Source organism: Diabrotica virgifera, chromosome 3 (genome assembly GCF_917563875.1).
Source record: "Diabrotica virgifera virgifera chromosome 3, PGI_DIABVI_V3a".
Lineage (NCBI taxonomy): Eukaryota > Metazoa > Arthropoda > Insecta > Coleoptera > Chrysomelidae > Diabrotica > Diabrotica virgifera.
This window is the reverse complement of record NC_065445.1, coordinates 63,788,646-63,803,005: the sequence shown is the minus strand read 5'-3', so window position 1 is coordinate 63,803,005 and position 14,360 is coordinate 63,788,646. Positions and strand designations below refer to the sequence as shown.

Sequence of the window (14,360 nt, the reverse complement as noted above, 5' to 3'; positions counted from 1 at the left end):
AAGAAAACCACCCTATCTTCCCCGCTTAAGAGAAAGTTGTACTTAAAATGCATTAAATTAATTATTTGGAGACTACATATCATTTACTAATTTATAAGCTCCCAAATTACGCGCATTTAGATCAGTAAATTGCAATTTATTTTGTATAGTGCAGTCACTGAAGGTAAAAATCAACGATTACCTTCAATTTCGGTGCACCTTCATCGATTTTTACGAAAATTTGTCAGTGGTTAGAGGATACCTCAAGAAACAAAGGGGACATGGTACTACCTTGTGCCTTTACCCTGAGGGTGGATACCGCCCCTTCTCGGGGGTGAAAATTATTTTATAAAAAATAACTGCACAAATCAATAAAAGAACAAATTAAAAGCAAAATTTATTATATAAAGTTATTAAAATAAGTCAATACTTTTTAAGTTATTAAAGATCAAAGATTTTAATTATTCGTGAAAAAAATGCATGTTTTGAAGCGGTTTTTCGTAAATCACTGAAAAACTGTAAGTTTTTACAAAAAAGTTAATAGTAGTTTAATTCGTATAGCTTATATTCTAAGAATAAACTATTAAATCACGTGCCTTTCGATTATAGAGCTACAACCCCTTCGCACGAAAACCATCCCATATTCCCGGCTTAAGAGAGAGTTGTATTTAAAATAATTTAAATTAATTATTTTGCGACTACATATCGTTTAATAATTTATGAGCTCGCAAAATATACTCATATATCTCAATTATTGAATTACCATTTTCTTTCTATAGTGCAGTCACTGAAGGTAAAAATCAACTATGACCTTCGATTTCGGTAAATCTCCATTCATTTTCACGAATTGACAATAACAACTTGCGGTTTTAGCCTGGGGTATATGTAACCCCTTCTCGGGGGTGAAAATTACTTTATTAAAAATAACCTCACAAATTGAGAAAGGGACAAATTCTAAGCAAAATTTGTTATATAATATTGTTAAAATAAATCAATACTTTTTGAGTTATTAAAGATCAAATATTTTAATTTTTATGAAAGAAAATGCATGCTTTAAAGCGATTTTTCATAAATAACTCAAAAACTGTAAATTTTTACAAAAAAGTTTTCATCACTAAAATTGAAGCTAATAAAAATATAATAAATTGCTGACTTGAAAAACCCTTTAATGTAAATTTAAAGTAAGTTATAGGTAATTAAATGTATAGTGTATACCCCCGACTAAGTTGTTATTGTTAATTTTGTTTCTTGAGGTATTCTCTATCCACTCACCAATTTTCGTGAAAATGAATGGAGATTTACCGAAATCGAAGGTCATAGTTGATTTTTACCTTCAGTGACTGCACTATAGAAAGAAAATGGCAATTCAATAATTGAGATGCATATATTTTGCGAGCTCAAAAAAAAAAAATTAAACGATATGTAGTCGCCAAATAATTCATTTAAATTATTTTAAATACAACTCTCTCTTACGCCGGGAATATTGGATGGTTTTCTTGCGAAGGGGTTGTAGCTCAATAATCGAAAGGCGCGTGATTTAAGAGTTTATTCTTAGAATTATAAGCTATACGAATTAAACTACTATTAACTTTTTTGTAAAAACTTGCAGTTTTTCAGTGATTTACGAAAAACCGCTCCAAAACATGCATTTTTTTTCACGAATAATTAAAATCTTTGATCTTTAATAACTTAAAAAGTATTGACTTATTTTAATAACTTTATATAATAAATTTTGCTTATAATTTGTTCTTTTATAGATTTGTGCAGTTATTTTTTATAAAATAATTTTCACCCCGAGAAGGGGCGGTATCCACATTCAGGGTAAAGGCACAAGGTGGTACCATGTCACCTTTGTTTCTTGAGCTATCCTCTAACCACTGACCAATTTTCGTGAAAATCGATGAAGGTTCACCGAAATTGAAGGTAATCGTTGATTTTTACCTTCAGTGACTGCACTATACAAAAGAAATTGCAATTTACTGATCTAAATACGCGTAATTTGGGAGCTTATAAATTATTAAATGATATGTAGTCGCCAAATAATTAATTTAATGCATTTTAAGTACAACTTTCTCTTAAGCCGGGAAGATAGGGTGGTTTTCTTGCGAAGGGGTTGTAGCTCAATAATCGAAATGCACGTGATTTAATAGTTTATTCTTAGAGTATATAAGCTATAGGAATTATATCCGCAATACGATATATTTTAATTTTTTTCAGCATGTTTCTATTAAGTAAAATCAATTAAAGGGTTGTTTGGGGGTGAAGGGGATGAGCTCAAAAATCGAAACTATATAATTTCAAGAGCTCATAAATAGCTCGTAATTCTGCCGCAAAAACCGATTCAATATTCCTATTTTTAAGTAGTGGGGGGGCTGACTCAGCCCCCCCTAAAGTATTAAATTCCTGCTCATTGGAACGAGCTCAAAATTTTTAGTTTGCGGAATATGAAAGCTCATAAATAGCTTCATAAATCAGGGCTATTTGTTTTTTAATTTTTGCAAGTGGGGGGGGGGGGGCAGCTCAACACGGGTCTCCAAAACATCATATTTCGGACGCCAGAAACCACTTATAGAAAAATTTACGACTGTAATTTCTTTGACGGTACAAATTCAAACTCAGATAAAAGAGATATGATATCCACGTCAAAACCCTGAGAACGTAACATAGATCTAATATTACGAGAAACGAAAGAACCAAACATTTACACGCAACAACTTAATACAATTTTTGAAACCGATTTAGTTACAGGGTGAAACGATAGTATTAGGGACTCAAAAAAGTTAATGATTTTTGCACCCGTTACAACAGGATATTTAGTCAATGCACAGAGCAAATCATAAAAGAATACCAGGCCGGAGTCAGACCAGCACGGTCTACTATTGAGTAGCTATTCAACGTAAAGCAAATATTAGTAAGCTGAGAGTTGTATCATTATTAAAAAGCAAATCTTTATAGCAAATTATGCAAAAATACAAAGATTGCGCTGGGAAAATCACCTTATGAGAATGGATAATGACACAACACCTAGTAGAACGGTTAGTGGAACTACGGTGGGACGTCTGCCAGTAGGAAGACTAAGGCTAAGTCTTCCTACGTCTAGGCGTCTTAGGCGTCTAGGAAGCCTAAGAGGTGGATAGACGAAGTAAGAACCGATACAAAGACATATTGGGGTGAATAAGTGGTGGAGAACAGTAGTTATGGAAAGATATACTTGGAGGCGAATGCTGGGGACACCAGTGCTCCATTTTGTTAAGTATTTTTCTATTTCTTTACTTGATTTTTTACGTCAACGTGGTAATTTCATGTCAGATTGTTTTGGTTATTCATCATTTTCCTTCATATCCTTTCTAATCTAAAGTGGTTATTACTTTATTTTAAGATACAATCTGCGAGTCACTTGCCGTAACCGACATTCGCAACAACTACCTACTTAATTTAATTAAAAATATTCCATTTGAATACTAATATATCTCGGACACATGTCCGAGTTTCCGAATCGCCAGGTGGTGTTTATGTAAAAAAATAGAAAAATAAAAAAGTCGTTGCTAAATCTCGTTCGTAAATCATATCTATCGGAACAACATGCGTCCGTTTCCTTCCGCTGGCACACATTTACAAGTTAAATGCTATTTGAAATTCTAATATGGCGTTTGACAAAAACATAATTACTGAATTATACGGTCTCCATCGCGTCGGAGACTTGTTATTTGTAAAAACGCGAACAATCGACGATATATGTATTCCGACATTTTGTTTTGTTTAAGTAATTAGTGGAAATTGACGTGACGTTTTATTCAATTAAAATTTACGTGACAAGAAATAGTTTGGTATGCTACCCGGAAAAGTCGCACGGTTCTAGAAGAAGTGCGACATGAAAATTAGGTGATTTTATGAAAATAGGAAATTCTATGTCAACAGCATGAATAACAGAGTTTTAAAAAGCTGGGAATATTAGAAATAAATGTTTCCTCGACTAATAATGAACTGAATGAAGTATACAGTGCGTCCATAAAGTAACGCATAAATTCATTATTTCGTAAACCGGCGACTTTAAGGAAAAACAGAGAAACAGGTGGATTTTTATTTTTAAATTACGATTTTTTGGCATATATATCGTACTAGTGACGTCATCCTCTGGGCGTGATGACGTAATCGATGATTTTTTTAAATGAGAAGAGGGGTCATGTGATACCTCATTTAAAAGGGTATTTAATTCTCTATTCAATAATATAAACACTACTATAATTATTTATACAGGGTGTCCAAAAACATATTTTTTAAATTAAATTAATTAACACAAAAAGATGAACGTATGTAATTTGTTTAATTGTTAATACATTTTACTGCTGTCAGAAAACAGAAAAATGTTTTGTTTGAAAAATAAACATTTATTTTTGCTTAAACGAAATGTTCAAACTGTCAAGAGGCAGGTGGGTGGCAGTTTAACATTGAATTTAAGCGAAAAGCAATTATTTATTTGTCAAAGAAACATTTTTTTCTGTTTCCTGACAACAGTAAAACGTATTTTGAATTAAATAAATTATATACATTCTTCTTTTGTCTCAATTAATTTAATTAAAAAAATTTTTATCAATATATTTTTTTGAAAAAAAAAGAGAAATCCAATTGGAAGAATAATAATGTAAGTTAGCGGTGTTTTTAGTCATTGGCCTTATTTATTCTTCTTTATTTATATACTATTAATAAATTATAGAAGTTTGACTGGCTTAGAATGATTAATTTTAAAAAAACTGGAGTTAAAAGCGAATAACGAATTTTTGTAGTTTGGTAAAAAATTTCTTCAGAATAGAAAGATTAGCATCAGAGATACGAAAACATGTTTAAATATGAAATTGCAGGATATTTAGTTCCCAAGAATTTAGTTTGAACAAATTTCTTCTACAGTAAAAATTGAGTGAATCGTAAATGAGTACCTATATCGAAAAACATTGATTTTTTCACACTTTCGATAGCAAAAAAATCGAAAACTATTAATTTTATCAAAAAAATGTATAGAACATTTTTTGCTTAGAATTGCTGTTTTTATCAACTTTTCACAAAGCTTTTTTTCAAAGGTCAAAATATAATAAAAAATTAAAAGGGAAGTTCCCTAGGTTGGCTGTATATCATATAGTTAAAAAACTCTAACAAGAAGTAAAACCACTTCTATGTAAATGGGTATATTTATTAAAACTTAAAAAATCCCAATGGATTGAATAAAATATGTCCAATTCAGAACGTTTTCAGCCTATCGGTCCATCATCAGTGAATCTACAAAGACAAAAGTTTCAGAAGATAAGTGTCATTTTGTTGTTATCAGTAACTTAACCGCAACATACACCCCTATACAAATAGTACACTACATTAAAGAGAGGCTAGGTATCAAGGATTATATTAGATGTTACGCTCTCCCTAAAGACGCCAACACAGCAACTGGTTCCTCATTCAAAATAGGCATAAAATCCAAACCATCTATCGACTTATTATTTAATAAGGAAATTTGGCCACCTGGTGTCAACATTAAATGGTCTATAGAATCACCACACTCTGAACCAAAGACTTCATCTGAAGAAAATATGAATCCGAAGTACATCAGAAGCCAGGTTAGCTTGGAAAACCCAATTACCATTCCAAGCAACAACAAAAATGAAGTTGAAGACACCAATATATTTACAGACAAGCAGGCCATCACAATTTGCAAATCTCAAGAGCCTTTCCGTTCCCATATCAATTTTGTTAAGAAAGATACTTTGGAACCATCCATAAATTTGGATCCTTTAACACCACCAAGAGTTAGACTAACTAATAACTCGAACAGTCGATATCTTCTTGCAAGATTAAGGGAACCGGACATCTTAAAGGCAATTAAACTACATCTTGCTTTTCTTCACGATCAGCCTGCTTCTGTATTTTACGACGGATATACCAACACCAGCGTGAAACTCTTTTTGGCTTCCGAAGGACTACCTACTAAGACTGAAGAACTACGAAAAGTTCTTCTAGAATTTAACCATGCCTATGGAATTGGTCCAGCTGAAGTAGAAGCTGATCTTGCCGCTTATAGGTCCTATCTCACTTCGGAAAGAATTATACACCTACAAAAGTCAAGGGAATGTCACCGAAGTTATTATTCCACTGGCTCTCCAAAGCGAAATTTTTAAAGAACACGAAGTGTTCTGAGGGACTAGAAACCTCAAATTATTTTAGTGATGACAACTTTGGCATGGTTCTGATTAATATTCGTTCTATAAGAAATAAAACTGATGAATTATTTTTGTTTCTGGAGGAATTAGGATTTCCTCCGATAGTTGCGGTTACAGAGCACTGGCTTGAAGTTAACGAGCCTTTGTTTGTAGAAAAATATACCACAATTGCCAGGTATGATCGTCCAAGTTCGGCTCATGGAGGCACCCTGATTGTCGCTAGAAATAATGATTTTTCTCTGGTAACAAAATATGACTTTTTGTTAAGTGAATCTTTCTTTGAGTTTTCCTTAGTTTATAATAAAAATTTTAATCTTTACATTATTTGCGTTTATAGATCACCTGATTCTACCGTGGAACTATTTTTTCAGAACCTGCTAAATTTGTTAGATGACCTGCCTCATAAAAGCAGAAAAATTCTATGCGGTGATTTTAACATTAATTATGCTGCTGCTAGTGCTACCCAAGTGTCCCTGGCAAACATATTTGAACCGTATGGTCTCTCAATGCACGTTGATTCTCCTACAAGGATTACAAAAACTACATCTACCATAATCAATTATATTGTCTCAGATTTCTCACCCCTTGATGTCTGCTCTACAGTTATTAATGCGGGACTATCTGATCATGAAGCAGTGTATACGAAGTTTAACATCTTCAGCAAACCCTCCTCAAAAACCCGACGTTTAGGTAGGATTTTTTCCGCCCAGAATTTTCGTAAATTCCAAAATTTATGCTTAACTTCTGAGTGGCAATTTCCTTCTATAGACGTGGACTATAATTTCAGTGTGTTTCTAGATAAGCTTCTCCACATCTTCAATAAGGCATTTCCTTTAATTCCTATTAAGCCAAAACATCGGAAACCTTGGGTTACGAAAGGTATTCGCATATCAGCTAAGAATATGCGTTCACTACTATACATCAAGAAATTTACTACCAATGTTGATGTCACTGAATATATCATGAAGTACAGGACAACATATCTAAAACTTGTCAGGTCAGCTAAAAAAGCCTATTATCAAAATCGTCTGGGAAGCTCTAAAAGTGTTGCAAAAGAGACTTGGTCTATAATAAACGATCTTCGAAATAAAACTCACACAGCTCAATTATTTTCCCTTCCAAATCCTGAAAGTCTAAACGACTACTTCGTTAATGTGAGTAAAAATATAAAATCAACAATGTTGCCGCAACAAGATCCCATTTCCTATCTTCCTAATTCAAGACAGGTCTCGAATTCATTCTTTTTACGACCAGTCGATAACTCTGAACTTATCCAAACAATCAATTGTATCAAAAGCAAATCATCCTGTAGTACTGATGGACTATCTATAAAAATTTTCTCTAATCTCACAGAAAATGTGTTGGAAATCCTCCTCTCACTAATTAATGATTCCTTCGAAAAAGGTAAATTTCCAGAGTGCCTAAAGACAGCCATTATTATTCCTCTTCATAAGGGTGGCGAAAAATCTGATGCCTGCAACTATAGACCTATTGCCTTACTACCGGTACTCTCCAAAATTATTGAGAGACTCATTAAAACTCGACTTATGTCCTTTATCGTTGATAACAACATTTTATCACAAAATCAGTTCGGCTTTTTAACAAATAAATGTACCACTGATGCTATGTTTTCTGTACTACATGAGGTTTACCAAGCACTAAACAATAATATTTATACTGAGACTGTTTTCTGCGACTATGCCAAAGCTTTTGATTGTGTAAATCACGACATCTTGATTACAAAACTAAATTTCTATGGAATTCGAGGTATTTCTTTGAATTGGTTCCAATCCTACTTGAATAATAGGAAATAACTAGTTAGAGCAAATGATACTGACTCTAGTCTCAAAAACATCGTATGTGGAGTACCACAAGGTTCAGTATTGGGTCCTATACTGTGCCTTATCTTTATAAATGACATCACTAATTTAAAAAGCAATGGGAAAATTTTTCTTTTTGCTGATGATACCAGTATCACTTGGAGCAACTCAACTATTGCATCTCTTCATGAAACTATAACTTCGGATCTACTGACGATAAAGACCTGGTCTGACTCTAATTTACTCTCTTTTAACGTAAATAAAACAGTAGCATTATCATATAAAGGAGCTCTTCAACCTTTGCCACTTCATAACAGCCAGATCAGTACCGTTGATTCTGTAAAATTTCTTGGTATTTTTTTAAACAGCAACCTCAAATGGTCCCTTCATATCGATTCGTTAAGTAAGAAACTCGCCTCAGCTTGCTATGCAATACGATCTGTCTCAAGGGAACTCAATTTAGCATCTTCTAAAATAACATATTTTTCGTTGTTCGAGTCTCATCTTCGATATGGTCTTCCTTTTTGGGGTTCCAGTACAGCTGCTCAATTTGATGTCATTTTTAGATTGCAAAAAAGAGCAATAAGATATTTGTTTGGCCTCAGAAGATCTACACATTGCAGAAGTTACTTCAGAGATCACGAAATTTTAACACTTCCATCTTTATATATTCTAGAAACGGTTTGTTTAATTCGTAAACACCTTCATGTCTTTCCATCAAGGCCCAATCATCTTTACTCCACCAGAAATTCAATCTTTGATATTTATTTACCGATTCCATCCACTGAGTTAGTAAAGAAATCTATATTATATTCCGCAAAGAAACTGTACAATCATCTTCCGTTACAACTTAAATCTGCAACATCTTTCCCTAAGTTCCAAAAAATGACAAAAGCCTATCTATCCAATTTTTATTTTTTTATTTAGCGTATGGACTTTCTCAGTACGATAAATACACAAATATAATATATATACATATATACATATATACACATATACACATATATTATTCAAACACCAAAACATAATGAATGAATCTAAATATTAATGTCCAATTTACATAGCCATTCAATTGCATCTGGGGAGCATTCCACAAAGTCCTGGAGGTTTCCACGGTAGGCCCGATTTAGGCAATCTGAAACACAATGACTTATGGTCTGTCTAGAAGACCAAAATCTATCCAAAAGACCATATTATTCAATAGAAGAATTTCTTAATGAATAACTAAGAAAATTGGGTTCCATGCGCAGTAGCATAAACTTGTCAGTTCCTTATGTTGTAGCTATTTTATTTTATTTGTTGTATGTTCAATTTGCAATTTATATATATTTTGCAATAAATTGTTTTTGTCTTGGCTTTTATATCTTATACTGTACATTATTGACGATTTATCTAATTTTAGTAAATTGTAGTTGTTATTTGTTATTTATATTATGTTTTTCTTTTGACTGTATGTAAGCTTTGTCCATAAAATTGTAAAAATTTTCAGTGACAATAAAACATATTTCTATTCTATTTCTATTCTATTCTAATAAAATAAGTAATCCCACTATTAGAATTGAAAGATGGTTGAAATTTTTAAAAGCTAAAAAAGTGTGGTTAGATTACTTACGTGCATACTTGCTAAATAGCCCCAGAACCAAACAATGGTTGAATTTAAAATTCAATTTACATTATTTAAAAATAATATTAAACACGCTAAACGCCGATGTTAAAGGATATAGCCTATGGGAACATGGTGAAACCCTACCAAAACCTCAATCAACCATCTTAGGCCAACTTTGACTATTAAGTGTCAAAAGTGTGTAAGGAACTGTTTGAAGTGACATTGACAGTAGAGAAAAAGGTAGTCGATTTTCAAAGTTAATTAACCAAAAGGTCATGACCCACAACAAATGATAAAGATTTTAATATCTGAAAATGTCTAACATTTTTAAATCTATTGGTTTTTGAAAAGAAATTGTGATATACAAAATTAACTTAGAATATAAGATTATTTATGTTGACTGTATACTATAACATTAGATTGATCAAATTGATAGAAAGAAAGTTAAGCTGCTGTCAATAATGATAAAAAGATAAAAATAGATGAAGGTGAGGGAAGAGAAAGAATACGTATTAGTTGGAATGTTATTGTACAAAATGAATAAATTGGTAGGCAAGTTAATCAAGTCTATATTGTATTGGTGGTTGTATATGTAAAAGGAAAATATTGTTATTTAAAAATAAATGCAAATTTTTGTAAATAATGGATTTGAGTTAGGATACAGTCAAATACTTAAAAGTGTGTAATATGTAAATGAAAAGGATTGTAATTATTATGAGATGTTTTATTTTTTAATTTTATTTTAAAAGTTTTGAAATAAAATAAAAAAATAAAACATCTCATAATAATTACAATCCTTTTCATTTACATATTACACACTTTTAAGTATTTGACTGTATCCTAACTCAAATCCATTATTTACAAAAATTTGCATTTATTTTTAAATAACAATATTTTCCTTTTACATATACAACCACCAATACAATATAGACTTGATTAACTTGCCTACCAATTTATTCATTTTGTACAATAACATTCCAACTAATACGTATTCTTTCTCTTCTCTCACCTTCATCTATTTTTATCTTTTTATCATTATTGACAGCAGCTTAACTTTCTTTCTATCAATTTGATCAATCTAATGTTATAGTATACAGTCAACATAAATAATCTTATATTCTAAATTAATTTTGTATATCACAATTTCTTTTCAAAAACCAATAGATTTAAAAATGTTAGACATTTTCAGATATTAAAATCTTTATCATTTGGTGTGGGTCATGACCTTTTGGTTAATTAACTTTGAAAATCGACTACCTTTTTCTCTACTGTCAATGTCACTTCAAACAGTTCCTTACACACTTTTGACACTTTATAGTCAAAGTTGGCCTAAGATGGTTGATTGAGGTTTTGGTAGGGTTTCTCCATGTTCCCATAGGCTATATCCTTTAACATCGGCGTTTAGCCTGTTTAATATTATTTTTAAATAATGTAAATTGAATTTTAAATTCAACCATTGTTTGGTTCTGGGGCTATTTAGCAAGTATGCACGTAAGTAATCTAACCACACTTTTTCAGCTTTTAAAAATTTCAACCATCTTTCAATTCTAATAGTGGGATTACTTATTTTATTGTAAATTCACTGATGATGGACCGATAGGTCTGAAAACGTTCTGAATTGGACATATTTTATTCAATCCATTGGGATTTTTTAAGTTTTAATAAATATACCAATTTACATAGAAGTGGTTTTACTTCTTGTTAGAGTTTTATAATAAAAAATGTCCACCCCCCGAGATGGGGTTACAACCACCCCCATGGTAAAAGCGCCTTTCGGCATCATATAGATTTTGAGGTGAAAGAGCTTCAGTTCCTGGACTAGGTACTAACCAATACAGTAACAAAGTAATGGCAGAAACAAGTATATCAAATCAGTTTAACGTCGTTGTTTGATAAAAATACTTACAGTTTACTGGTAATATTGTCCGACAAATTTCTAAGGATACGCCAGATGTCGGACTCACCAATCCCGAAAATTTTCCGACATAGGAAAGTTGTCCGACTCGACATGAATAACTGAATAAAACAAGTCTCATGAGGGAGGTAATAATTTTTTTAAATGGTGGGCCCTAGGACTATGTTATTATGTTATATTACCTACTTGCGATGGTTTTAGTATTGTGTTGGGATAATTCATTCAAATTCACTAACTACTCAATCCGCTTTTGCGATTCCTGCATTTATGCTGTCTTTGGACGTTGATCTACATTATTTATTGTTTAGTTTTGCTAACCGCGTAGTTACATAGTATAAATATTTAGTTACAACGATTTGATGTCTATGTCTTAAGTATAATTATTTTTTTATAATTATTTAAGTTTTAGATCCGAAGAACTAATGACATCTACTGGAACCAAGTTCTTAGTAAACAACTCGAATCCGTGCTTTCTAAAAGTTACAAAGCAAAAGAACGATGAAATTTTATCAAAATTCCACCGAATCTTGCTTCCCTGTACTTAAATAGGAGTAAAACTAATATAGTCCAGAAAGCCACTGCGCATCCGCTAGGAAAAATATTCCGATTCGGATTTTTTGCACAATCTTACTCAAAAAGGACCCCTTTTAAGAAATTTGCATGTTGCCAGGACCAAAAGTGGGTCAAAAATTTTTTAAACGTTTTTTTTGTTTTTTTCCTAAAATTATTTTTTTGCATGGAACAAAGTTTTTTAGGTTTTTTGGATCATTCCAAATAGAAAAGGTCTTTCGTGACTTTTCTCTAAAGTTGATCGTTTTTGACATAATAAGCGATTAAGAATTGCGAAATCGGCCCTTTTTAACCTTCAAAAACTATATGAAAAACTTAAAATTTTAATGTTGCCAAGGTAGGTAGATATTTTTTAAACATCGATTGATGAAATCACGAAGAGTTTTTTGCAATACAGTATTCAAAACTCCTTTGTTGTTTAATTGCTAATCACGCGTGCGCGACACTATTTTCCACCGTTGCATGTTTGTCTATACAGCATGGTGCAAATGAAAGGAATAAATTCGTTATTTCCTAAACCGGCGACTTTAGGGAAAAAACCCGAAATAGGTCGATTTTTATTTTTAAGTTATGATATTGTGGCATATATGGTATACTACTGACGTCATCCGTCTGGGTGTGATGACGTAATCGATGATTTTTTTTTAATGAGAATAGGGGTCGTGTGGTAGCTCATCTTCAATTCTCTATTCAGTAATGTACACATTTACATAATTATTTATACAAGATGTCCAAAAAATTTTTATTAAATTAAATTATTTGACAAAAAAAGAAGTAGAAAGACACCTTGTATACATAATTATATAAATGTTTATATTACTGAATAGAGAATTGAAGAACCTTTCAAATGAGCTAGCACACGACCCCTATTTTTATTTAAAAAAAATCATCGATTACGTCATCACGTCCAGATGGATGACGTCACTAGTATACCATATATGCCACAATATTATAACTTAAAAATAAAAATCGACCTGTTTCGGGATTTTACCTTAAAGTCGCCGGTTTACTAAATAACGAATTTATTCCTTTCATTTGCACCATACTGTCGGTGGAAAATAGTGTCGCGCACGCTTGATTATCAATTAAAAAACAAAGGAGTTTTGAATATTGTATTGCAAAAAACACTTCAAGATTTCATCAATCGATGTTTAAAGAATATCTACCTACCTTGGCAACATTCAAATTTTCAGTTTTTCACATAGTTTTTAAGGGTTAAAAATGGCCGATTTCGCAATTTTTCAATTTTTAATCGCTTATATGTCAAAAACTATCAACTTTAAAGAAATGTCACTAAAGACCTTTTTTGTTTGGAATGATCCAAAAAATCTAAAAAAAAACGTTTAAAAAATTTTTGACCCACTTTTGGTCCTGGCAACATGCAAATTTGTTAAAAGGGGTCCTTTTTGAGTAAGATTGTGCAAAAAATCCTTATCGGAATATTTTTCCTAGCGGATGCGCAATGGCTTTCTGGACTAATAGAAAATGAAAATGAAAGAGCTTATATTTCAATTCATTTCAGATGTGCCTAGCATCCTCTTATGTAAGTTTCACCCTCTTTAGGGGTTATCAGAGAGGCTCTAATGATTTTTTTTTAATTTTTCTTCTTACTGACCCAAAATTATTTGTTTCTATCCTATACTGCACTAGAAGAGTCCTTGAAGAAATTCGAATTAAGTTAATATGCGTTTCGTATTCATGTTGTCGCTTATTTTTTACAGGATCTGGACAAATACAGCTCTGGCAGTTTCTATTAGAATTATTAAGCGATTCTTCAAATGCTGCTTGTATTACATGGGAAGGAACAAATGGAGAATTCAAACTTACGGATCCTGATGAAGTGGCCAGAAGATGGGGTGAAAGGAAATCCAAACCAAATATGAACTATGACAAATTATCCAGGGCATTAAGGTAATTATTGTTAAAATTGAAAAAGTAGATTATAGTGAGGTTATAGTAATGAGGTTATTTATCAAGTATTTCAATGTTCATTGAAGATTAAGATTTGTAATTTTATTTTTCAATATACTGATCACACTGGAAGATTTTACTTCATTTTAGAAATTTTTTAACTATTATGGTAATAAATACCCAGTTACAGTTAGATGGACAGCCAATACAAAGAGTATCTAATATTAAATAGCTTGGTTGCGATATTACCGAAAAATTAGATCCAGATGCTTCACTTTCGATGGCCGAATAATCTATTGGGGATTTTGACCTCTTTCGCAAAATCTGGCCGTTTCTTTCTGCCCTTTGTTGCTCTT

At 31.9% G+C, this 14,360-nt stretch overlaps 1 protein-coding gene across 1 annotated transcript in view; it reads left to right on the top strand.

The window, feature by feature from the left end:
- Nucleotides 1–14,360, top strand: part of LOC126881093 (DNA-binding protein D-ETS-3) — a 231,279-nt gene that overhangs the window by 165,318 nt on the left and 51,601 nt on the right. The window contains exon 5 of the mRNA XM_050645133.1: nucleotides 13,815–14,004. Coding sequence (XP_050501090.1) covers nucleotides 13,815–14,004 — 190 coding nt within the window. The remainder of the gene's footprint in view (nucleotides 1–13,814; nucleotides 14,005–14,360) is intronic.